General features: G+C 48.3%; 2 protein-coding genes across 5 annotated transcripts in view; one reads left to right on the top strand and one right to left on the bottom strand.

Moving 5' to 3' along the window:
- The window catches only part of CA12 (carbonic anhydrase 12), a 58,300-nt gene extending 44,550 nt beyond the window's left edge, over nt 1–13,750 (bottom strand). For all 4 annotated transcript variants that reach the window (XM_032480994.1, XM_006176435.3, XM_032480995.1 and 1 more), the window contains exons 1-2: nt 13,629–13,750; nt 6,043–6,063 (exon numbers count right to left, since the gene is read on the bottom strand). In XM_032480994.1, the coding sequence (XP_032336885.1) occupies nt 6,043–6,063; nt 13,629–13,713 (106 nt within the window). In that variant the 5' untranslated portion in view covers nt 13,714–13,750. The remainder of the gene's footprint in view (nt 1–6,042; nt 6,064–13,628) is intronic.
- The window catches only part of APH1B (aph-1 homolog B, gamma-secretase subunit), a 202,761-nt gene that overhangs the window by 79,929 nt on the left and 98,087 nt on the right, over nt 1–24,745 (top strand). Inside the window, exon 7 of the transcript XR_004320375.1 lies at nt 16,393–16,983. The gene's annotated coding sequence lies outside the window, so the exon portion shown is untranslated. The remainder of the gene's footprint in view (nt 1–16,392; nt 16,984–24,745) is intronic.

Here is a 24,745-nt window from a genome sequence, read left to right as displayed (position 1 = left end):
CGCTGCCCCGGTGGGTCAGGGTCCCCGCCTGGCGCTGGGCTTAGGTAGCTCAGAGCCCCAGCCGCCCAGCCCCCACTGTCTTCCCAGCTCCACTTCTGGCTCAGCCCAGAAGCAAAGGGGCGAGTGGGGCCCAGGCTCCACGGGTGGGGCAGGAGGCAGGGGATGCTCCAGTGACTTCCGCTGCATGGCCACGGCTGTGGAACCGGATGTCTGGTCCCCAGGCGCCAGGGAAGTGCCAGGGTGACTGGCTCCAACCCCACCCTGGCCTGAAGGACAAAGCGAGGAAGAGCTTTCTGGCCTGCGAGGCTCTTGGGACAAGAGCTTGGAGGCCCTTGTGTTTGGGGCTCTATCTCTTTTTTGCTCACAAAGGAAACTCCTTTTATTTGTTCAGGATATAAAAAGAATACATCCTCGCTGCTAAAACCTCAAGCAATTCAGAAAAGCACGAAGCAGATCCTTTCTAACAAAACTCAACGTTTGTTTGGTAGTGTAGCGCTTGTAAGCCTTTCCCCACACACTAGCTAATGTAACTCCATCGTAAGTCTGCGAGGCGAAGGGAAAGAAGGTGCTTAGCTACACCGAGTGCTGACTATGCACCAGGCGCTGCGAGCCTCTTGCTGGACCGTATTTAACCCTCACCAGGGCTCAATCACTGGTTGGAAGGAGGGTGTAGCTCAGTGGTAGAGCACATGCTTAGCATGCACAAGGTCCTGGGGTCAAGCCCCAGTGCTGCCATTCAAAATTAATAAACCTAATTACCCCTCCCAAAAAAGAATCACCTGGTGGGCTTGTTCAAACAGACTGCTGGGCCCAGCCCCAGAGTTTCTGATTTGTAGGTACCCAAGCATGTGCCTTTCTGACAAAGTCAGCCATGGTGCTTTTCTTGCTGCTGAAGACAGGAAGGGAAGCGTTTGGGTTTTCCCTCCCAGCCCAAGTCCATGTGCTTCACTTGTAGTTCTAGCGCTGGGGAAGGGCGTCCTGAGTCCCAGGTGATGCTGCCGATCCAGGCACCGCTGAGATAGATGCTATTACAACTCCCATTTTGTAGTTGGGAAAACTGAGGTTCCGAGAGGTTACGTGCTTTTCCTGAGGCCACACATCCAGAAAGTGGCCTGGCTGACACTTCCAGGAGGTCTGCCTGGCTCTGGGCTGTGTACACTTTCTCCTTCTTTCTCCTGGTTTTCTGTTTCCCCCACCCCTTACTCCCCTACCCGCCCTCCTGCCCCCCTCACCGGGACACTCTGCCTGCCTTTAGGAACTCACCCGAGCTCCTCTGGCTTTCCCCGCAGCTGGGAAAAGCCAGCTGTGAACACTAAAATGCAGGCAGTTTGGCAGCTGCAGACCAAGATCTTCCAGAACACGCAAACCTCAGTTCTGCGACCCAGGAAAGATGAGTGTGTGGACCACGCCGTATCCAGGCAGACCCTGGATGTCACAACTTCAATTAGCAGTCACTGGAACTGCAGTGCAGATGTCAGAAATCCTAGTGGGTTGGACTGCTAAGCCTCGGGGGAAATCCCCAAGACACAGGGACGTGGATTCAGATCCCTGGTATGAAAAACATGTTCTGGCCTTTCTGGTTCTCGCCCTTCCTCTCCCCCGTAATGCTCCGTGCCTCCTCTCATTCACCCTTAGTATAGCAGCAGGAATGGGGGAGAGGTCGCTGGGGTGTTTTGAGTTGGCCAGCCCTCTACCTTTGGTAGAGACTAGAGCTCTCCTTAATGAAATCAGCCTTTTAATTGCACAGGCTCCCTAACTGCTGTTTTCAGTTCTCCCTTTAGCTCTTAGTCTGCCTTTCATACTGCCTTTGAGTGTGAGGGCACACGGTGCCTAAATCTACTACGAAGAAATAGAAAATAAAAAGGTTTTCCTCCTAGCTTCCTTCCATGTATCCCACGTCTAGTTCTAGCTTGGGAAGGATGTTGCAACCCCCAGGGATGGTTTACTGATATCACCTTAATATTCTAGCAGATTCAGGACAGAAGACGGGTGGAGGCGGGAGCCTGGAGAACCAATGAGGTTTGTCCCAAGGAAGGATCCCTTCCTAATTCCCAAAGGAAATTCTTTAAGACAGAGAATCAATTGTTTGGAAGAAAGGAGAGCAGCTTGGGGAATGCGGTGGCAATGCCTGGTCACAGGGAGTCCGGCCAGAGCCCAGGGCTGTCCAGCTATGACTGAGAAGCTGGGCAGAAGGGCCTCTGAGCCCTGTACTGTGCACCCGAGGCTAAGCTACCAGTTTGCCAGAGCTCCCCGCTCCAGGATGGAGGGGCTGGTCTGCTGGATGCCCTGACTTGGGGACAGGTGGGACTCGCTCACCCTCCAGGAGCGAATCTTGGCTCCCTTTTCCCATCTCCCATGAAGGTTTGTCTTATTTCTCTCTCTAGCAGACAGTGGCATCTGTGTATTTCTGAGCTAGCTCACGCTCAAGGATCACCAGAGCATCGGCTGGCATCCACAAAGCTGTGGCCCGGTGCCCACTCTGCTCACATGACGTGTGCTTGAGTTGTTCGTTTCTTTTGCGGGGGGGGGGGGAGTAATTAGGTTTACTTATTTATTTTTAGAGGAGGTACTGGGGATTGAACCCAGGATGTCATGCGTGCTAAGCATGTGCTCTACCACGTGAGCTATACCCTCCCCTCCCCTTGGGTCGTTAGCTAGATATAGTCATTCTTTTTGGTTGCTCTGTTGTTTTGGACACAGTGAGGCTTTTTTACTGTTGTTTTTTCTTTGTGGGAGAGCTAAAAACTCAGTCAGGGTAAGGATGACTCTCCCAGCCAGCTGGAGATTTGAAATTCTTTTATTGCATATAATATACATACAGAAAAGTGCATGTATCATCAGTGGTCAGCTTGCTGCATTTTCACCAGCAGAACACAGCACCCACATCAAGGAACTCAACATGACCAGAGTCCCCCTCGTGCCCCCTTCCAGTCACCTCCACACCGTAAGGGCCCCTGCTATCCTGACATCTAACAGCAGAGACTCCTTTAGCAGGCTGGAGTTTAGCCTCAGCTCCCGCGTCAGCCTGACTGGCAGTTACCCTCCATTTCAGAGTTGATGGCTCAGCAGGACTGAACTAGGACTGATTTCCAGAGGGGCACTAACCCATCACAGGCCCAGCTGCTGCTCCAGCCACCCAGAAGGAGTGCGCGGGGCAGGGTCGGCCCCATCCTGGCTATCAGATGGTCCTCCTGTCTCCACGGGGGGCCATCCGGAGGGCAGCCCAGTGACTCAGTGCGGAGGGGGATGGGGCTAGAGTTCTCTTTCTATGGGCTTCTAGAAGTCCTACCATGTGTTCCTGGAAACGGGAGGCCCCTGGAGCAGGATGACTCAGCGGTATCTACGTGCAAAGCAGCTGAGGTCTGCACCCTGGGAAAACCAGCCCATGGCCTTTGGTTGGACTTGCCCCATTCGGTGCAGCCTGTATTGTTTGGAAACCGTTTCTCTCCAGCACCTGTGCCAGGCCCTCTCTTCAGCTGTGTGATGCCAACACGGGTGCCTGCTGCCAGCCTGGGCCTGCCTGCCTGCCTCCTTAGCTGTCCTTCACCCAGCCTCCTTCACTGGCCCCCACCGAGGGCTGACCCCACATCACGTACGCTCATTTCACTAATAAAAAGCCTCTGTGCTCACCCCCATGCATGTCATACATCACCAGGCTCTGCCCTCTGCTTCCTCAGCAAACAGCTGCTCTAACTGTACAGAGCAGGAGGGAGAGGGGCTGGCTAACGCTAGTGGGCAGGGAGAAATGCTTCTGGATCGGTCGATGCCCCCCTCCCCCTCGGGGAACACCATGTCATGCCTACGTGGCAGTGAGATTTTCCTCCCACATCTTGACACAGTGTCTCTCTGTGCCCCGGGACCATCTCACTCTGCCCGGGGAGCTGTCACACAGAGGCAGGGAGCCCTGGAGAGACGTGATTTGTGTCTCCACTCTACCCGGGAAGCCAGCAGAAGAGGTGGGGCAAGTTACCGGTGACTCAGGCTGCAAAGGTCCTGGGAACCACCTGGTTAAAGGCTCTCTAACAGAGTGCGCACAAGAAGCACCTGAAACAGACACGTTTTTCAGGTTCCCCCCCCCCCACCCCAGGTCCAGGCTAAGGCCCTGAAATCTGCATATTTGGAAAGCATTCTGGGTGATTCTGATGTAGCTGATCCGAAGCCACATTTTAGGAACACTGATCTGGAAACCCCTTCCCCAGGTGGGGGGAAAGCGAGACCCCCAGGGACTCACAGCGTTTACTCAAGACCATACGGAATAAGGCCCAGAGCCCGAGTGCCGCCTTCTTTCCACGCCTGCACTGCTTCCCGTCTCCTCCCACACACTGAACCTGCCCAAGGGGCCCCGATGCCCAGACTCCGCCGATCCCTCCTTTGGCAGGTCTCTGGCCCTGCCCTGCCCTCTTACTGCCATCACTGCAAACTGGACGTTAAGGCACAGAATGGGGTTTCTACAAAGCCAAACACCTTCCTGCCTCCCTTGCATCCTCCACCCCCATAACCCTCTCTTCTCCTAAAAACACTGCCCCGCCCCTCCATCCATGGGACAAAGTGGAAGAGCCTGGCCTTTCCCCTCCATGCCACCCCTATTTGACCCAACCTATCTTTCTGACCTTAGAGTCATCCCTCCCCTGTAACAACTTCTCTACATTTTTTTCCCTCAAACGCCATCCTGCTTTTTCTTGCCTCCACTCACTGTGATGCCATCATCAGCTTGGCCAGTAGCACTTGCTTCCCACCATACTGAATCCTCCCCATCCTCCAAGGTCCAGGTGAAAACCCACCTCCTCCAGGAAGCCTTCCTTGACCGTCCAGCCCGAGCACTCTCATCCTCCTTGGAACCAGCAGAGCACTGAACCGTTTACTTGTTACCTGTTATTATTACCTGTTCTATTCTGCTTTGAATTGCGAGTTTTACGTCATTCCCAGCTACAGACCACAGCCTACCCTTCTTTAGTCTTGCTTTTATTTCTATTGCTTGGGTAGACTGTCCTAGGAGAACATTTCTGAGATGTATGTCAGATGATGTTTTGCCTACAGCCTACCCTTCTAATCACCCACCCACTCAGCAACGTGCCTCGCACAGAGTAGTATATAAGGGATGTTAGCAGTGATGGAGCGTGAGATGCTGGAGACAAGGAAATCTTGGGCTGTAGGTGGCTGGTTGATTAGTTCAGGGACTTTTCTATGCCTCTTGGGCGAACAAACATCCAAGGGCTAACTAGCAAATCTAAGTCAGATCTTTCTCTTGATTCTGCTTCCACTGTAGTAATCAACTTCCCGGCCCGTCACCACCCCTCCTGTGCCAATGAGGCCCCTTCCACCCTCCTGCTCACGATAACGATCTCTCTTGCACACCCCTTGTGACTCAGTCCCTAAACAAGACATTATTAACATTCCTGCGCTTACCAGTGGACCCTGGTGCTTGGCCCCCACCCCCACTCCAGCTGATGGTCAGATTTCCCATTCACTGCAACCCACCAGCTGAGCCGATTTCAAGCCGCTTGTCTTGAAACCCTTTTGCACACTCGATGTCCCTGTCGCCCCACTTAAGCCAAGCATTCCTCTCTCACTGAGGACTGACCATCACCCCTTGGTTCATTGCTTCCTTACAAACATAATAACAAGAAGTTAATTCTAGACACACTGGCAGCGTAAGTTCTGGAGCCTGAGCCTAGCTTTCAGAAAGGAGGCTTTTACTCTTTGCTTATCGTAGGAGAAGAGCTGCAAGAGGAGAAAAGCACCCTTCTGCCCAGGGCCCTTGCAGTCTGAAGGTCAGCTGGGCATCCTCACCTGAGAGGTTTGCAGGAATCTGGGCGCCTTAACTCTATGACTTGCAGTTCGAAGGCACAAATCAGGCTCAGCTGCTCAGAGAAAGAGCTGTACGCAGCCTGTGCGGAGAAGTTCTTTAGAGAGGATTTTGTGCCCTCTTGTAACAAAACCAGAACTGCTCTTCTCCGCCCCCGAAGTAATCGCCACAGATCAAGACATTTCCGGCTAAATACAGCCATCTCTTCAAAAAAGGCATTTAAGATCTCTACTTACCAAAGTAGGTCCACTTGGATCCTGCAAAGAAAAAAACAAAGCAAGTAAGTACAATTGAGCTGGAACAAGTTAGAGAAAACAGTACAGATTTTATTTTTAAATGAGTGAGACTGAAAAAAAGGTGGATACTCAGAACTTAAAACTTTTTCAATGTGGAGAAAAGGGAACCCTCATGTACTATTGGTGGAAATGTAAATTTCTGCAGCCATTATGGAAAACAGTGTAGAAGTTCCTCAAAAAATTAAAAACAGAACTGCCATATGATCCAGCAATTCCACCCCTGGTATTTATCAGAAGAAAAAAAAACACTGTTTAGAAAAGATATATGCACCCCTATGTTCATTGAAGCATTATTCACAATAGCCAAGACATGGAAGCCACCCAAGTGCCCATCAAAAAATGAATGGACAAAAAAAGATGTGATATATATACATACACACACCGTGGAATATTACTTGGCAATTAAAAAGAATGAAATCTTGCCATTTGCAACAACATGGATGGACCTAGAGGGTATTATGCTAAGTGAAAGCAGTCAGAGAAAGACAAATATTGTATGACTTCACTTATATGTGGAATCTAAAAACATAAAAGCAAATGAACAAACACAACAAAGCAGAAACAGAGTTATAGATACAAAGATGAAGGAGGTGGTTGCCAGAGGACAGGAGGGTGGGGAGAGGAAAGAAATAGGTGAAAGAGATTGAGATACAAACTTCCAGTTGTAAAATAAACGTCATCAATATGAAATGTACAGTGTGGGGAATATAGTCAATAGCTATGTAATATCTTCAGATGGTGACATATTTTAAATGTATAGAAAAAATCACTATGTTGTATAATAGGAACTAACATACTGTTGTAGGTCAATTATACTTCAAAAACAAACTCATGGAAGAAAATATATCGTGGTTAACAGGGGCAGAGGTGAGGGGAGGAGGAACTGGATGAAAGCTGTCAAAAGGTACAACCTTTCAGTTATAAGATAAATAAGAAATTGGGATGTGATATACAACATGATAAATATAGTTAACACTGCTGTACATTATATATGAAAGTTATTAAGAGCAAATCCTAAGAATTTTCATCACAAGGAAAAAAATTCTATTCCATTGTGTGTCTATATGAGATGAGGGATATTCACCAGACTTACTGTGGTGAGCATTTCATGATGTTTGTGAGTCAAATCATTAGACTGTACACCTTAAACTTACATGGTGCTGTATCTCAATTATATCTCAATAAAACTGGAAGAAAAAATAAAAATAATAATTTAAAAAGGCTTTTTCAAAAATATGAAAACAAATACATGTATGTATGTGCATGACTGGGACATAGTGCTATACACCAGAAATTGACACATTGTAACTGACAGTACTTCAATTAAAGAAAAAGAAATACAGAGGACTGAAAAGTAGAAAATAAAAACCACTTATTAACAACAACAACAACAACAAAATTTTTTTCAGAGTCCCTGGTCAGAACAACTGCTTCTCAGAGCAGCTGTGCTCCCAGGGGAGGCAAAGCACAGGGCAGTGATTTTGCGTGGGCGCCCGGGGTGAAGGAGGGGGCTTCTTTTTTTTTGTTTTTATTGAAGTATAGTCGACTTACAATGTTGTGTTAATCTCTGGTATATAGCATAGTGATTCATTTATACATATATATTCCTTTTCAAATTCTTTTTCATTATAGGCCATTGGAAGGTATTGAATATAGTTCCCTGTGCTGTATAGTAGGACCTTGTTGTTTATCTATTTTATATACAGTAGTTAGTATCTGCAAATCCCAAACTCCCAATTTATCCCTCCCCAACTCCCTCTCCTCCCATTAGCAATAAGTTTGTTTTCTACGTCTGTGAGTCTGTCTCTGTTTTGTAAGTAAGTTCATTCGTGTCTTTTTTTCCCTCCAAATGGCATTATTTCATTCTTTGTTATGGCTGAGTAGTATTCCACTGTATAAATATACCACAGCTTCTTTATCCAGTCATCTGTTGATGGACACTTAGTTTGTTTCCACGTCTTGGTTATTGTAAATAGCTGCTATGAACATTGGGGTGCGTGTGTCTTTTTGAATTAGAGTTTTGGGAGGGAGCTTCTTGATCAGAAGCCTCCCCGACATCTTAGAGAAGCCAAACTGTATTATCTGAATAGGTAATAAATTCACAAGGCTCAAAACCCAAAAGCCACCAAAAGGTATACAGTGAAAGCTCTTCCCATCACCCAACCTCCCTGCTTCCATTAGAGCCTGCCAGTTTCAGCAGCAGATGTGAACCTTCCCCGGTAGGACTGCAGACACCTATTTGTATTCTGTCCCCCAACCCTTTCTTCACACAAATGCTAGCCTACAGGAAAACTTGTTCTGCGTCTTGCTTTTTCCCTCTTAACACAGCCTGGAGAATTGTTCTCGTCAGTACACAAGGAGGAGAAAGCTAATCTCAAAAAGAAAGATTTTCTTTGAGGAAGCTTGTCCCCCTCATCTGAGTGAGAATTCCAGGGGCGGTGGCATGTGGAGGAGGGTTCGGCCAGGAGTATAATGAGGTCTCCTCCCACTCCACACCCTTCACACATCAAAGTCCTTGGTGCAGGTAAGTCATCGCAGGACCGTGCTCTCGTTCCCTGGTCTGCACACCTCCTTCTTCACCTCCAGAAGGAGCCTGAGACCCCGAACTGAGACTCAGGGGACACATCACAACAAGGAGACTGCCCAACTCCTATGTCCCTCTCTCCCAGCTTCTCCCAGTGCTGCCAGGATCTCGGCCCCCCAGGGTACAGCTCCCATCTCCTCTCTCTCAGGAATTGATTGGCGGTGAAACGTGCCTGACCAGCAGTCTGGTCCCTTATCACAGCTGGGCATTTCCTACCTGCGCAAATGGTGGTTTTTCAAAGCTAAAAGAGGGTTTTGCTTGTTTCTTCTTTTTAAGCTGGTTTAATCTCATATTTTTTGTTGTTGTTCTGTTTCATTTCTTTGCCTCAGTATTTTTAATTTTGTTTTTAATGTTCAAATTCAATTGGTAATTTTTTTTCAAATTATGCTTGTGCATGGTTTAAAGGGTTAGATGGTTCCATAAGGCTTTTTTTTTTAAAATCAAAATATCAATCCCTGACGCTCACTAGCCATTTTCCTGCTCTGTATGGCAACCACTTAGAATTCTTTTAAAATGATTCTTTTCGCATTATCTCCCCATCACTAGAAAACATGCCCATCTTGCTTCTTCATGATTTGCTTTGGCTTAGGCATTATTTATTGCCATCCCCCTCTGGAAGGCAAGGATGGAGGGCTTTTCTACACACCTGCAGCCCATCATCTTGTTTTATAGATGACGAAATGAAAGTCCACGAGGTGACGTGGAAGATCAGTGCCTGCTAAGAAGTGTCTCTCCACATTTCCCATCACTTCTCACAAACTCAGAAAATCTTTGAGTCTCCTTCTTCTCGATCTTTGGGATAGAGGGGGGAGTCCAGACCCTTAGAGTATCTGATAAGTTCTGTGGACCTTTTCCCCATAAAAATGCCCACAAGCTTGGACACACAAAACTTCATGAACACTTAATTTCATAGAACCGTGTCAGGTTTGGTTTTTTTTTTAAACCATAAGCTTCTTTGTCATAAACATCTTTGTCACAAGCATTTTTGCAACAAACCTTTTTGTTGCATAATTAATTGGTAGTAAGACAGTTCCGCCATGAAAGATTGAGTAACTGGCTGACAGTTTTTGGTTGGACAATCTGATTTTCACTCCTTGAAATGCGTTAGCATTTCTTCCAATTCGTGACATTATTGATGGCTTTACCCAGCTGACAGATGACGATGATTTACCCCAAGAGTTGGTTGCTTACTTTGAAGCACGCCACCTTGGAGGAGAAAAAGGCAAAGGGCCTCGAAGGTGCAGAGTTGAGCCAACATTTCCCACAGAACTCTGGAACATCTATCAACAGACATGAGCTCAACAAACATGCACCCTAGCATTTGGAAACTGAAACCTCTTTTAATGAAGGAAGAAATGTTAGCGACAAAGAAAAAGTGTGATGCCAAATGAGGAGATGAATCCACAAGGCAAAAAAGAAAAAAAAAGTATAAAATACTATGAACAAAAGACTTGGAAGACCAACGCTGAGGTACAACCCACACGATAAAATCAGTCATTTGCACGGTATTGCTGTGAATCTACACATATCTTAAATGTATTCAAATATTTTGTATTTCCCAATGGTTTTTCAAATTTTGTTATTTTTTAAGGGTTGTTTATCTGTTTTTATTTTTATTTTTTAATGGAGGTACTGGGGATTGAACCCAGGATCTTGTGCATGCTAAGCATGCACTCTGCCACCGAGCTACACCCTCCCCCACCAAAATAATTTTGTTATTTACTTCTTACGTTTCAATGTGTCCTTTTCTGATGTCCTTTTTTTTACTTTTCATTATTTTATTTTCTACTGCAAAATTGCCTTATGGGCCAATTGGTTGTTCAGCAAAAATGCTTGTGGCAAAGATTGTTACAGTGAAAGTACCCAGGACCCACAGAGCCCTGAAACCAGCTATGGACCACACAGGGATTGACAGTCCCAAAATTAACCTTCCTCAGATTATTGATTGGATGAAGACATTCAGAATCATGGAGAAACCAAATCTGTACGTGACCGCCAAGTTTACGACTAGCCTTTTACTGAGACAGTAGTGAAAAGGGACAAAAAGGCATTGCCTTGGAACCAAGCTACGGAAGACCTCAATCCTCTCTCCTGAACATTTTCCTTCAGCGTTTTGTTTGAAGGGTTCTATTAAAACACAGTTACAGATTTCAGAAGCAGAGGAAGCCGGATTATTGTCACTTAGACTGGCAGAGCACTTGGGGGTCCAGGATGTAAAATTCCATCAGTAACAGGGAAGTTTGTCCCCACTACGTCCCTAGAGAGACACAGGTGTTGCTGGAGGCCACCAGAAAAAACACCCATTGCCTCTGAGCAGTCCTGCCTCCGCTAGAATTTTAATTGCACCTGAGGCAAAATCAAACATAGCCTTAATATCCTGCATCTTTTGCTATCTTCCCCAAGGCTTGGGAAGCTCTGCTTTCCCCATTGCCGTAGCTCTCCTCCTCAGATAAGGTATCAGCATGACACTCGAGAGCTCAGGGACCAAAGTAACAGCGTGGGCATCTGGGGCTGTAAGGCCTCGGGGCGTGACACAGGCCTGGGGACTTGCTCCTGAAGAGCAGCAGGGTCAGAGCAATCTCTCCCACCCTCCTTTCTCTGCGTGAGCCTGCTTGGCCCTCAGGACTTGATGCTTTGGGTGGAAATGGCAGTGTCTGGAGGGGCGCAGAAGCTGGAGGCTGGGGGTGGGGGGAAGCACTGTAAAAGGAAGGGAGGGTAGTCTGAGTCAGGGGGTCTCGTTGGATGACAGTCAGGGCCCAGCCTGGTTTACTGTCCGCTCAGAACTGAAGTCAGGAAGGCTTCATAAAGGACGTGGAGGGGGTGTGTGTTTGCTTTATCTGGAAACGGCCCCTCCCCACCCCTACCTTTAGGAGAAGAGTCTTCACCCCACAGGCAGGCCAGGCCAAGGCCCCTGTGGCTGCACCTCGGCAGGCTCACGTGGCAACTGCTCTCTTTCCAAGAAGGTCACCCTGGGAGGCCCACAGCTGGACGCCTGTTAGGACCTGCAGACCCAGCTTACACTGGGCCAGGAGAACGCCCTGGGTGCTCGCAGAGGAAATGATATTTGCAACGTTCAACACCCAGCCTGCTTCCTGTCCTAGGTTCTAGAACCTTCCCTGAGTAACTGACATCCGGGGCAGCCCAAGACCGCACAGCTCTCCACACCGGGTTCATGCACAGCAAGCACTGCAGAATTCATCAAAATGCCCCCCGCCCCCAGCAGTAAGAATTCCAAGGTTGTCTCTGGAAGATGCTTGACTTCACCTTCCTGAGCCCCCTCCCTCCCTGACCCCCACGTTCACCAGAGCCAACTGCCGGAAGTTTCCGTGTCCTGGCAGAGGGCAGACCACGCTCTCCCCCTCTTGGTGCAGCCAAACCCCCCTGCACCCCCTACCTTGGGTTAATGCTGACACTCTACACCTCAGTGATTTTTGCTTTGACCTTGTCCCCGAAGTAATTGAAAAGCCAAGAAACCTGCCGGGAGGATAAGAGAATAAAAGCTGCATTCTCAGAATCAAGGGGGTGAGCAGACTGGCCGCCCAGTGTGGGGCAATGGAGTTTTCACTGCCAAGTTCCCCCAGCCCAGCTGGGAGCACGGGGAGGGGAGGGAGGGCACAGAGGGCGGGGGAAGCGAGAGGAGGGAAGAGGAGCTGCCCCCAGAGCTAGGGGAGGACAGGCTTCCAGGGAAGGGGGCCAGTGTTTGTCTCTCTCGTCTTGGAGCTGCTCTGGAGCTAAAAGGGAGATTTCTGGTGAAACCTCAGGTCTCAGTGCAGCTTTCTTGAGAGGGAGATACATGTCAAAGTCTGCAGTCTTAAAAATTATTTTCCACTTTTATACAACTCCTTTCTCCCCACTACCTTCTATTTCTCCCCGACCAGATGAGGGAGATGCTAGCAAGCATATCACGCCAGCTAGTGGATTCGAATTGGATTAAGAGGAAAGACAAAGTTGCTGACTGCCCGGGTCCTCCTGCCCCATGGGCACGGTGACCTCCGAGAGGAGGGGTCTCTGAGCTGCTAAGCAGGACCAGCTTCCCACCACCACCACCACCACTGCCTAGCCAGAGGGGGTTGATTTTCAGCCATTCTAGTCGCTTTGGGCCCTTCTATAAATGTTTTATCCTAGCCTGGGTCCAGGAATGGTTGCATCTACAAATATCTTACAACTTGGGGCAAACTCTGACAAGGACAGGAGTCACCATCCGTTACTCAAGAATTTTCCAAAAGCGCTCACCCAGCTGTGGGGAGGCAGGCAAAAACCCCGATCTTGGCTGCTCACCACAACTCACTGCCCAGACCTCAGCCTCAATTCAGGCCCCTCGCCTCCTCCTGCCACTGCTCGGCACCACCAGCCTCCAGCCCTTCGGGATTAAAAGCCCTCATTACACTCAAAAATAAGGTGTGTATGCTTGTCTGGGTGCACGTACACACACACGTGTACATTCAGAATAGTAGAGCCCTTCTGGAGAAAAACAATGATTAAGGACGGGATGCATCATCCCCTTGACTTGGAGGTAAAACCTAGGGGCAAAGAGTCTCTCCTCCAAGGAAAAGCACCCACCGTGGTAGAGAGTTCTGCCCTGGGGCCGCTGCAAACCCTCCCGCGTAATGACACTGCTCAGAACGCCCCAGTGCCTTCTCCACCATCTGCACGTGGATCAGGGTTCTGTTTCTCCTCCCCAGGCAGCAAATTCCCAAGCCACTTCTCCATATTTACGCACATATTTTAACGCCGAGACAACCGAGCTCCCCCTCAACCGCAGCAGAGCCTGCATTCCGAAGGAAAAACGAAGCATCCTTTGTAAAAACGTGCTCTTTGAGACCATGCACGTCCTTCCCTGCTCCGCACGAATGATTTTACTTTATCATTAAAGAGCTCTGTGGGGAATCCTATCCTGGTGCCGCTGAGCGCTCGGGACTGTTAGAAGAGGCAGAAACTTTACCGTTGAGTGGGGCTGGGCTGGAAGGCTGTTGCTTTAAGATCACCAGCAGGAGGACAGCAGCCGCGTGCAGGCTGCGGCCGGGCATCTTCGGGCGGCTCTTTCGGGAAGGCGGGCGCGGGCGGCCGGCGGCTTGGCTGCTCCGGGGCTGGCGGGGCGCGCACCGGGACCTCGTGCGCGCAGCCGGGGCGCCAGGGCGAGCACGTCTATCCTTTGGGCTCCTGGCTCCTCGCGGGCTGCTTTTATGGAGCGACTCAGCCGCAAACACATGATGTCATCGTGTGGGGTGGGGGTGGAGGGGAGAACGCCCTGCCTACAGGAGGTCCGGCGCCCCAGTTCCAAGGTGAGTTGTAACCCTGACTTGAGCCGCGCTCCGCGGGGCAGTGGCCCGAGCGCTCCTCCGGTCGGGGCTGACCTGGGAAGCCAGTTCTCCGTGAGAGCCGCGGGCAGGCGTGCAAGAGAACCTCCTGCCTCTGCCCGATTGGAAGGGGTGCACGTAGGGACTCGCTTCCGTGGCCACAGCCTTGGTGTGTCACTGCCCTTACTGAAAAGCCCCCTAAGTACAAGGCCATATGGACAGAATCCTCCTTCTGGGCACCGATTGTGTGCCTGCCTGGACTGGGCACACCTTAGCGACTGGACAGGACAGCTGGGCTGGCCTGCACTCAAATTTAGAATTTCTGCAGATTGTACAGTGAGTCCTGATAAGGTCATACCTTTGAAATTTAGAGGGAAAGAAATCAGTAGGTAGATATCACAGTGGGCGTATACTGTGAAATAGAAATAGATGTACAGATAGAGTAAGCAGATAAAATAAAACAGCTTTACTAAGCAATTAGACTTTCCCCTCATATAACAGGTACATAGACAAGGCTCATACTAGTTCATAAAATCCATCATTCTCTAGGAAGCTGGTGTTTTGAGGGGGTGCCTTCTCTGGGGTAGCAGCAAAAAAAGGGACTCACATGTTTAGTGAGTGCCTACTCTGTGTCAGGCTCTGTACTAGGCATGTTGCATCTTGGTTTAGATCAGTGTCTGAGTTCTGTTTCTAGTGCATGTTATCATTACCTGTTGCTCATTTCTGCCCACTTTCCCCACATAGCAGTATTTTTAATATGTGTGTACAAACATCTAGCCATACACATGTGGCTCTGATCCTTAGTATTCAGCTCATACTCGATCGTTAAGTCAAAGGTCTCATTACCCTGCTGCTCCCAGTGCTCACTAAATCTTCCTGCTGCTGCTACTCCCCCTTGCTGTTCCCCCCACCACCCTGGTCATTTGTGTTTCCGGCCTCTCCGGGTCCTCTGAACGTGTCTGCATGGCTCCCGGGTCCTGGGCTCTGTTTCCTTCCGGCTCTGCGACCCTGCCTGTTCTCTTGGCCCCCTGCTGCCTACAGGCATTGCTCAGATCACATGGTCTGCTGACTGGTGCCCACCCCCAGCCCTGGTGCATGATGCCTGGTTTGGTGAACTGGCCCATCCTGCCCTCTTCTCTTGGCCACCAGCGGCCTGACCGGCTCTCACCTCTCTCAGGTCTACACTGACCCTCAGCCCAAGTGGACCCTCAGTGACCAGTGAAGCCACTTGTCTATGGTGGCTTTGGAGGTATAGACCAGCTTTTCTGCTGAAAGCCACCAGGAAGCACATGCCACTCACATTTCAAGAGGGGCTGCTGTTCTGTCCCTATCTGCTCAGCTATTGTGTGGGTAAATGAAGGGCTTTGAAGTCTTTTTAAGGAAGTAGTTACGAAGACAACCCTGTTACAAGCACTTTCAGACTGCGGTAGGCTTAAGGATGACCTTTTCTGCCTGCAACTCCGGATGAAGAGCCACGCCTCCAGGGTGGTGAGCTCTCGCTTCCCTGTGGCTCTTAAGACACTCGTGTTTAATTTGACATCAAGGGATTTAGAAGAGGAAATATCCTAGAGGAACATGGGAGACTGGGGTGGAGCCACTGCAGGTTGAGGGATGCACACCATGGAGGTGAAGTCACTCACCCCGCCTCTCACGGCTACTTTAAGGGAAACTGAGCCGGGCACACACAGTTCGTTACTCCCACTCCACGTGTTTTCCCTTTATGTCAAGGCCAATTTCTCCTTGAACATGCACCTCTCCGGGTTCCCCAGGGATCCCCAGAGATGGAGAAATGAAAAAACGGGAGAAGGTGGATTTAATAGAGGAGTGAGGCAAGATTGTGAGCTGGGTCTGAAGAAGAGAAAGGAGAGGGTGGGAGTGTTTACTGCATATCATCTTGATCAGAGACCTGGTTAATTAGTAGACAGTGGATAGCAATTCAAAGGGAATTGAGAATATAAATGGAGACACAATTGCCTTAAGTACTTTGAATGAATTTTTTTCCTTCTAGTTTTATTGAGCTATAATTGACATGTAGCACTGTGTAAGTTTAAGGGGCACAGCGTAATGATTTGATTTACACACATCATGAAGTGACTGTCACAGTAAGTTTAGTTGAACATTGTCTGATATATGTACAAAATAAAAAGAAGAAAATATTTTTTCCTCGTGATGAGAACTCTTAAGATTTACTCTAACAACTGTCACATATAATGTTGTCATGTTGTACATTACAACCCCGGTACATATCTTATAACTGAAGATTTGTGCCTTTTGATTTGCCTTCATCCAATTCCCCCACCCCCACCTCTGACAACCAGAAATCTGCTCTTTTTCTATGAGTTTGTTTGTTTCTTTATTTGTTTGAAGTATAACTGACCTACAGAGTGATTTTTTTCTTTTTAATCTTAGGGGATCAGAGGAAGAAGCTGCAAACGAATGGAATGACCAAGTTTCTAAAATATTGAAGCTGAGCATCAAGCCTCCTTCTCCCACCCTCGCAAAAAACAGCACAAACCTAACCAGCCTAAGACCCCAGCTCTGGGAACCCCCCCTTCCAGAGGCTTCCTGAGGCCTGTGTGACTGAATGCATGCGGACTTGCTTTGCCATCGGCAGATGGGGCAGTTGTCAGCCAATGAATAGCCTATTGCTCAATAGATTAGAGTGGAAAGTGGGGCTTCACCGCTCAAAAGGTGGCACCAGGCCACCAAACGGCACGCCCAGATGAAAGGCTCCAGGGAGCAGAGCTCCTCTAAAATGTCACCATCTGGACTGACACGAGGGTGAGGCTGATGAGTCAAAGAGCAGGGGCGTGTGGAGGAGAGGAACGCGGGAATCGGTGTCAGGAGGCCTGGACTGAAGTGCCTGCCCCACCGCTTACTGGATGGCCCTGACAGCGGTGCGACCTCTCTGAACTTCAGCACCCTCATCTGTAAAGCGCAGATGGTCATCTCCGCCCCTGGGACATCCACAGAACTGATATATCGCTGGAATGACATCAGGTGGGTGGAAGCTTCTCTGCTCATTCATTCGTTCACCCTTTATGCACCAGGCACTGTGCGAGGCATAGTCCCTGCTCTTGGAGAGTGTGTACGCAGAAAACAAATAATCTCATAATTAACTGCGTAACTATGACTGTAATGCGTTTGCTGGAAGGCTAATGTCCAACCAGGAGGGACCCACTGGGGCCGTGATGGAAAACGTCCCCGGTGTAAGGAGTAGAGTCTGTGACTTCATGCACCTTTGAAATGCGCAGCGAATGCCAGGTTCTTCTTCCTCAAAGCTGGCGCCGCTTGGCAGTATTCTTCCTTTGCATAAGCTAAGCGTTGGCCTTTCAGGTGCAAGGGTTAGAGTATAGATTTTTATTTTTTTATTTTAAAAAAAAATGTATTATTATTATTATTTTGTTAATGAGGGTACTGGAAATTGAACCCAGGACCTGGTGCCTGCTAAGCACATGACCTACCACTGAGCTACACAGCCCACCCCTGAGTTTTTTCTTTTTCAAGGTAAGAATTAACTCTTCAGATAGTGTCACTCAATTGGTAATGCACCTTCGTAAGGGGCTAAAGAAAGGGCCGGTGGGAGGACAGCTCACATTGATTAAGTGCCTACTGTTTGCCTGACACTGTGCTTGGCACTTCATTCTTCCAACAGCCCACTGGGGGTAATGTTCAGTGTGCCACTTTACAGACGAGGAACCCTTAGCTTGGAAAAGTGAAATCCCTTCCTTGCACAGATTCACGAGGCTTGAGTGGCAGAGAATCAATTGTCAACTAGATGATTCTGTGTCTCCAAGACCCAGGCAGGCTCTTTCCATGGCTATCCCAACAAATGCCTCAAATGGGGACGTTGTATTTCTGGATCCCTCTGAGAGGTGGATTCTCTGGGTTTCCAGATGCTGTGTTTGTTGACTGGTTGGTCAGGGGCTCAGCATGCCACTGCTGGCAATCAAATAACGCTCCGCTCGGGAGACGGCTGTGTCCTTCTCCCCGAGCGCCGTGGGGATACTGAGGGACCGTGCGCTCTGGCCACTGGGTAGAGCATCTTCCCAAATGAGACACAAGGAACTGAGACCACAGAGCTTTGACTCGAATATAAGCCAACCACATAGTTCCTTGTTATACTGAGGAGCTCTGCTTTGACCAGGAAAACCGTGGAGGGAGGGAGAGGGAAGGAAGAAGGAAGGAAAAGGCCAAGGGGTTTCCTTTGCCTGGGTGGTGGCTGAGGGAACGTCTAGGGTATGACTTGCATGGACCCACTGATCCCAGTGCAAATGTCTAGGTCTTTGAAAATACCGTCACTTGTGTAGCTTTCTCACATCTATTTCTTCACTTCTGCAGCCGTGGGTTAGACTCATGACCCCTGTGTGAACCCTAGCTCTCCTGCTCAGTTTCAGGCAGGATCGGATGGAGGGCAATGTGACCCACGGGAAAGAAAGGCGGACTCGTGGCTCTGCCAGGAACCAGCCCTGGGCTCTTAGCAAGTCTCTAGCCTGGTATGTGCCTCTGTTTTCTGATCTGTAAGTCAAAATAAGAATATCAAACCCCACACAGGGTTGAGGGTATAGGGTAAGACCATATATGTGAAAGCACTTTGGAAAACAAAACATTTGCTGTGCACAAGAAATTCCTGAGAGTGTGCTTGAAATAAGAAAGAAAAGAAAAAGAAAGGAAGCCGACTTAATCTCAGCCTTGGTTTACTAACCTAAGAAAGTGAAATCTGGGGTCCAACAAGGGACTGAACATTCTTACGTAGCCCCTGCCATGGTAACTGGTGACTCTGGTCCAATTACTTGTCCACAGACTCCTTCGGCTGCTTCTCCTGTAGAGCTGGGAATAATGGCTTGTCATTGGGACTTTTATAAAGCACTCTGCGTGATCGATTAAAAAATGACAATAAATCAAAACCCTACGCACACGGAAAGGTAGCATTTTAAGTGAAAATGAACCTTGGTGCGATATGTTTTACCTCTTTGCAGGTAAATCATTCTGAAAACCATAGTTAGCTGACACCGAGATCGCTTAGGAGACATAACTAGACCATAATAGCTTAAGGTTTCTCATATCCATCTCTCATTTCACACCGGCCGGTTGGATCCGCTCTCCTCTACCTGTCTTTTAAACTAAAGTGCAGGCAGAGACCACATTCCAGCAAGCTCACAGGGGCCAATCTAAAGCTAATAGTCCTGATATCAATTCTGATCTCTCCCGCCCAGGGTTAGGGAGGCCAGACGGTCTAGGGGAAAGAGCTTGGGCATCCTGCAAACCTGGACTTGGAAACTCAGCTCCACCACTCACCACCTGTGTGACCTTGAGCAGGTCACTTGCCCTCTCTGAGTCTTAGTTTCCTACTTTTTAAAGAGATGAAGGCCACAGAGTACGTATACCCTGAAGAGCAGTAGGGAGGAATAAACACCATGAGCTAGGCACGGGTAGGACCTAGCACCGTGGTACGTAATAAGCACTGTATAAATGTAGTTCTCTGCTGTAGAAAGGTCTTGACTGGCTGAAGGGGCACTGTTCCACCCCATAGTTTCTAGTTTGGGCAGCCCCACCAACTTCCCTGGTTTGAGCAATCACACCAAACTCCATGAACCCTAAGAGAAGAATGAGTGATTTTCAAGCATCACTCTCCCCGCAATTCTGAACACTGGCCTCTCAAAGAACGTAGCTTGTGTCATAACAAGCCAGTCTCCCCACTGAAGCAATGATGCCTTTTAAGCCAGTAGACTCAGAACTGCTTGACCACAGGAAATGCCCAATCACTGGAATCCTGGGGCTGGGAGGTTTTCCTGTGCTCAGAGATGCCACATACTATTGGAATAAGCTGGTCATTTCCTCTTGCTTGGATCCTCCAGTTCTCTGCAATTCCGGGAATTCATGAGCTGATCCCTCACTTCAGTTCCTTTCAAAGCAAACTTGCAAGCAACCCCCAGATGCCTGTATTTCAGTTTGCATTCTTCTCCCCTGGTTACGGAGTGCCAGAAATATGCACTGTGATTCGGTCCCTCGGCCAGCTGGACTTTGCACACTGAGCTGGGTTACCTTGTTTCATCTCCCGTGCATGACAGAGAGCTCAGGAGGCTGGAAGCCTGGGGCAGGTGACACTGCCGGCCTCGTGGCATGGACAGGTGAAGACCAGTGAGCCTCCCCACAGACTATTCAGGTTGAGTTGCCTCTCTGGCCAGAAGCCAACTCTGGCAAGGATCCAGCTTCCTCTCAAGCCCTGAAAAAGAGCTCAGGTGTATCTGGGGACCAGCAGAGCAGGTAGGCAGCCACGGCTTAATAAGTCTCTCCCCTCCAGCATACAGAAGAAGAGAGAGCTCCCTGCAGAGAGGCTGCATGGCCTGCCCACTGAGACGAGTAAAGAAACCTTACCTATGCACTACTTTTTTATGCCCATCCCACTCCCCATCCTTGATATAAGTTTGGGGCTCGCTTTGTAGTGCAGGAAATTACAACTAAGTTACTCCTGTCTGCATCCTAGCTCTTTAACACAGAGATGCAAAGCTTCACTTTGATATTACACATCTCTGTTCTCGCTACTCAACAGGGTTTTGTGGGTGGTAGAAATGATGACAAGATCCAGTGACAGTCCTTAAAAGACGTTCCAAGAATCGGAAGATGAAAACTCCGAAACTTGGGCTGGCTCTTCAAATTCTGTTTCCTCCGAGGGGATGAGAAGGGGAAATGCCTCCGACACCGGCCATTCCCATTTTTATCGTAGACTGTGGCACTTAATCCCAATGAGAGTTTGTAAAATTCTTTTGAGCTGTTTAGGAAGGGCGCTATCCTCCGAAATTACAAAGTGTGAAGATGCTTGTAACTGCTAAGCTGCTTGTTTTGAGTGGAGGCATCGGGTGTGTCTGTGATACGAAGGGTCCCTGAGCTAATTCCACCTCCAAGAGAAAAAAACAAGTTAACACAGGCCCCGTTCACAGGAGAGAAATCAATTCAGAAACGCCATTATAACACAGGTCTCCTGTAACTAGCTGTCCACAGAAGGAAGGGAAGTGGGGAGAAGCGGGGAAGAGGGTAGAGAAAAGGCATGGAAGAGTTCTAACTCATGGCCGTCGCCCAGGCAAAAGGGAGATGAAGGACGTGAAAGACGGCGCCGTGGCTTCCACCTGGGGGGTGAGAAGCAGGGTGGTCTTGTGAACGGTCAACGCAGAGGGTCTGATGCTGCACAAAGCATGCCAGCCAAGACTGGAAATGGAACTTTTTTTTAAAAAAATTGAAATATAGTTGATTTACAATATTAGTTTCAGGTGCACAACGCAGGAATTCAATCCTCCTCTTAAAGTTGTTATAAAATTTTGGCTCTATTCTCTGTGATGTACAATATATCCTTATAGTTTATTTATTTGATATCTTACTATGTTTGTGCCTCTTAATCCCCTACCCCTATCTTGCCCTTCTCCCCTTACCTTTAAAGTTCCTTGGAAATGGAACCTTAAACATTGAGTTAGGACAGGAAAACATCTCAGCCAGTTGACTTTTATATACAAAGCTATTTAGAGGGAATTTGTAAAGGAAAAAAAATTGCCCACTCCTCCATCCTACCTGACAATAACTTCATTACTACACATTCCATTTTTATTCTTGTCCATGTCAACAAAAAATATTTACCAATTTACCACCAAGTAAATAGACTGTATTTTGTGTACTCCTTTTACGAAACTAACATTGGATCATAAGCTTATTTCCCCATTTCTGCATAGTCTTAATAAAATTTTAATGTCAACAACATTCTAAGGCAATGTTAAGTCCTGAAGCTTGGGAAGACTAGCGATTTAAAACAAGGAGTCACGTTTCTTAAGTGACTTCCTCAAGAAGGTCAGGAAACCCCTTGGAAAGCAATAAAGATACAATGTGACAGATTCAGATAAATATGTCAGCGGGTAGATTGTCGATAAGTCAGCAGCTTGACGGCTTTGGGGCCAACGGGGGAGGTGAGTGCATACCGTCTGCTGGCCGTGTGGGGGAAGTGAGCCCCTAGGATGGGTCCAAGTTCACAGCCCAGGGCAGAGCTGGCCACGGTGCGTGACAGTGAGTCGTCATTCTAAGTTTACTGCTGAATAGTGTTTTATGAGTGGTCCCTCTAAAGAAGCTTCCAGGCCTTGGAGCTCCTAGAAAAGCCCAAGAGCCATGACCAGGTATGAAGATACTCAATGAAGGGAAAGGTCTGGGGAGTCGTCAGAGCTGGACAGCCACGAGGGACATTGCATTCCTTGTCCCACTGCTAGGTGGCTGCCCGCCATCCTCGCACTCACTTTGCTCTGCCTGTGCTCTCTTCTTCTCCATTTTATCTACTCCTTCCCCTTGACCTTTCTCCATCCTTCAGCCTGAAGAATCTCTGGGCGATGCTTTTCCAGCCCCGCAGAGTCAGTGCTGTCCCGGGGAACCTGAGGCCCAGGTCGGGGACGAAGAGGTCAGACCTCACGGCGGGAGCCACGAGGGCGGAAGGAAGGTTCCAGGAAACAAGATCCCCATTTTACTTGTTACATTTCTGTATTGTTTGCGGTTTTTTTATAGAGCAGTTCTGTGACACATTAAAACAGCTGAATGAGTTAATTTTTTAAAAAATTGAACGAGGCAAATATTTGCTTTTTTAAGAGGAAGAAAAGCGACAGACTTAAGGAGAAGGGGGTTTCAGTGGTGCCAACAGCAGCAGCAGAAAGGTCACAAATAGTGAGTGCAGAGACAAGGTCTCAGACAACAGCTGGTCCTTAGTGCCTCCGAGAAATCTGGTGCCACAAACAGAGAGTGAACAGAAACTAGAGTGAGCCGAGGAAAAGAACTCCGAGAGGAGAGAAAGAGAGAGTGATGAGAAGGCATGAGTCACTTAGAAACGTTAGCAGGGAGGACAGGGAGGGAGAGCAGGAGCAGGAGCCCTGAGGGTTTGGGAAACTTGAGGCGCGTGAGAGAACGGGGAGCTCCCATCGCTGATGGGAATGCGCCAGATGGAGGAGAGCTGGAAAAGAAGGGACCACGACGAGTGAGGGGAGAGCAGGTAAGGGGCACTGTGGAAAAACACTTAGGATTTTTGAAAACCGTTTACTACGGAAATTTTCCAAATACCTATTAAAGTAGAGAGTATAGTCATGGTGAACCCCCATGTACCCATCATCCAGCTTTAACAATGATCGACTCGTGACCCACCTAGTTTCATTTCTACCCATCACCCCTCCTCCAGGTTATGAAACAAACTCAAGCCATCACATTATTTCAGTGGTTGTCATCTAAGTGTGTGACGGAATCCCCGGAGGGGCTTGTTAATATAGATTGCTGAGCCCCACCCCAGAGTTCTTATTCAGTAGGTCTGGAATGGGGCTGAGAATTTGTATTTTTAATGTTTCCAGGTGATACTGATGCTACAGATCCAGGGGCCACATTTTGAGAACTACTGTGTTAATTCACGAGCACATACTTCTCTTTTGAAGAGAACTCCCTCGGTGGAGGGTAGAGCTTAGTGGTAGAGCACATGCTTAGCATGCACGAGGTGGTGAGTTCAATCCCCGGTACCTCCATTAACCAAGGAAAAAAAAAAAAGTCAAGGTGCACCCAAAAAAGGATTCCCTTACATAAAACATAATCACACTGTTATCATCACTCACAAAAATCAAAAATAATTCCTTAACATCACATTTTCTTTATCGTCTTCTTGATGGTTTTACTAAGCATTTCTTTGAATTAGGCTCCAAACAAGGTCCAGTAAGTTAGGACATCTCTTTAAACTCTTTTGACCTTTCGGTAGAATTTGAAATGGTAGCATGAGGAATCCCTTGAGCAGGAGCACAGAGACACGCAGGTGTGTGTTGTGCCAAGAGCACGAACTTTGGGTCTGAATCCCACTCTCCCACTTACTAGCCGAGAGAGGTTGGACCTGTAATCTGAGATGCACTTTCCTTGTTTGTAAAATGAAGGTCATCAGCCTATCTCAAGGAAAACGTGGGAGAATTATATGCAAATTAAGCCTGTGGCGTGGTGTCTGATACACAGTAGAGCAAAGGAATCAGCAGACATGGGTTTGTAGAAGCTCCATGACCTTGGGCAAGAACCTAACTTCTCTAAGTTTCAGTTTCCTGATCAATAACAAAATGGAGCTAATGATAGTCCCTATTTTATAAGGTTGTGAATGAGCTAATGGCTGTGAACATCTTACACACAGTATCCAGTGTGCAATAAGCACTCAAATTTTCTGTTATTATGAAAACACCAGTTACTATTAGGAGCACAGTGAATGTTACTTTTCCTCCCCCTGAGTAGGAACGCCTTCTTAGAGTCCTGATTTTCAAAGTGATGGATTGGAAGATCCTAGACCACGAATTTTTGTTTCTTATTTCTTAGTTCACTTAATTGCAACCTCGTCCTCCCAGGTGCCCAAGTTAGAAGCTCTGGGGGTCAGCTTGGACTCCACCCCCATTCAGTGTATCATTCGTTATAAATGGTCCACCTTTGGGGAACTTCTGGGATCCTAAACAGAATCAGAGACCCCAACAGTGCCTGGTCCATAGTAGGTCCTTAATCAGCACGGACTGTCTGTTTTTACTTCCATTGCTTCTGCACTGCTTCTGACCCCTGTCTTCCCCCACCTGTACGGCCCCATCACGTCTCCACCGGCCTCTCCCACCCTGGCCTCTCCTACTCCATCTACCCTGGAAGAGTGACATACTCTCTGTTTTCCCCCCTCATCCTCTCTCCTTCCCGCTTTCCCCCTTTCTCTTCTGGCTGAACTGCAGTGAGTGGAGTTTACGTCTCA

This window comes from Camelus ferus, chromosome 6 (assembly GCF_009834535.1).
Source record: "Camelus ferus isolate YT-003-E chromosome 6, BCGSAC_Cfer_1.0, whole genome shotgun sequence".
Taxonomy (NCBI): Eukaryota; Metazoa; Chordata; class Mammalia; order Artiodactyla; family Camelidae; genus Camelus; species Camelus ferus.
Note: the sequence above shows the minus strand (reverse complement) of the source record. Positions and strands in the feature narration are given on the sequence as shown.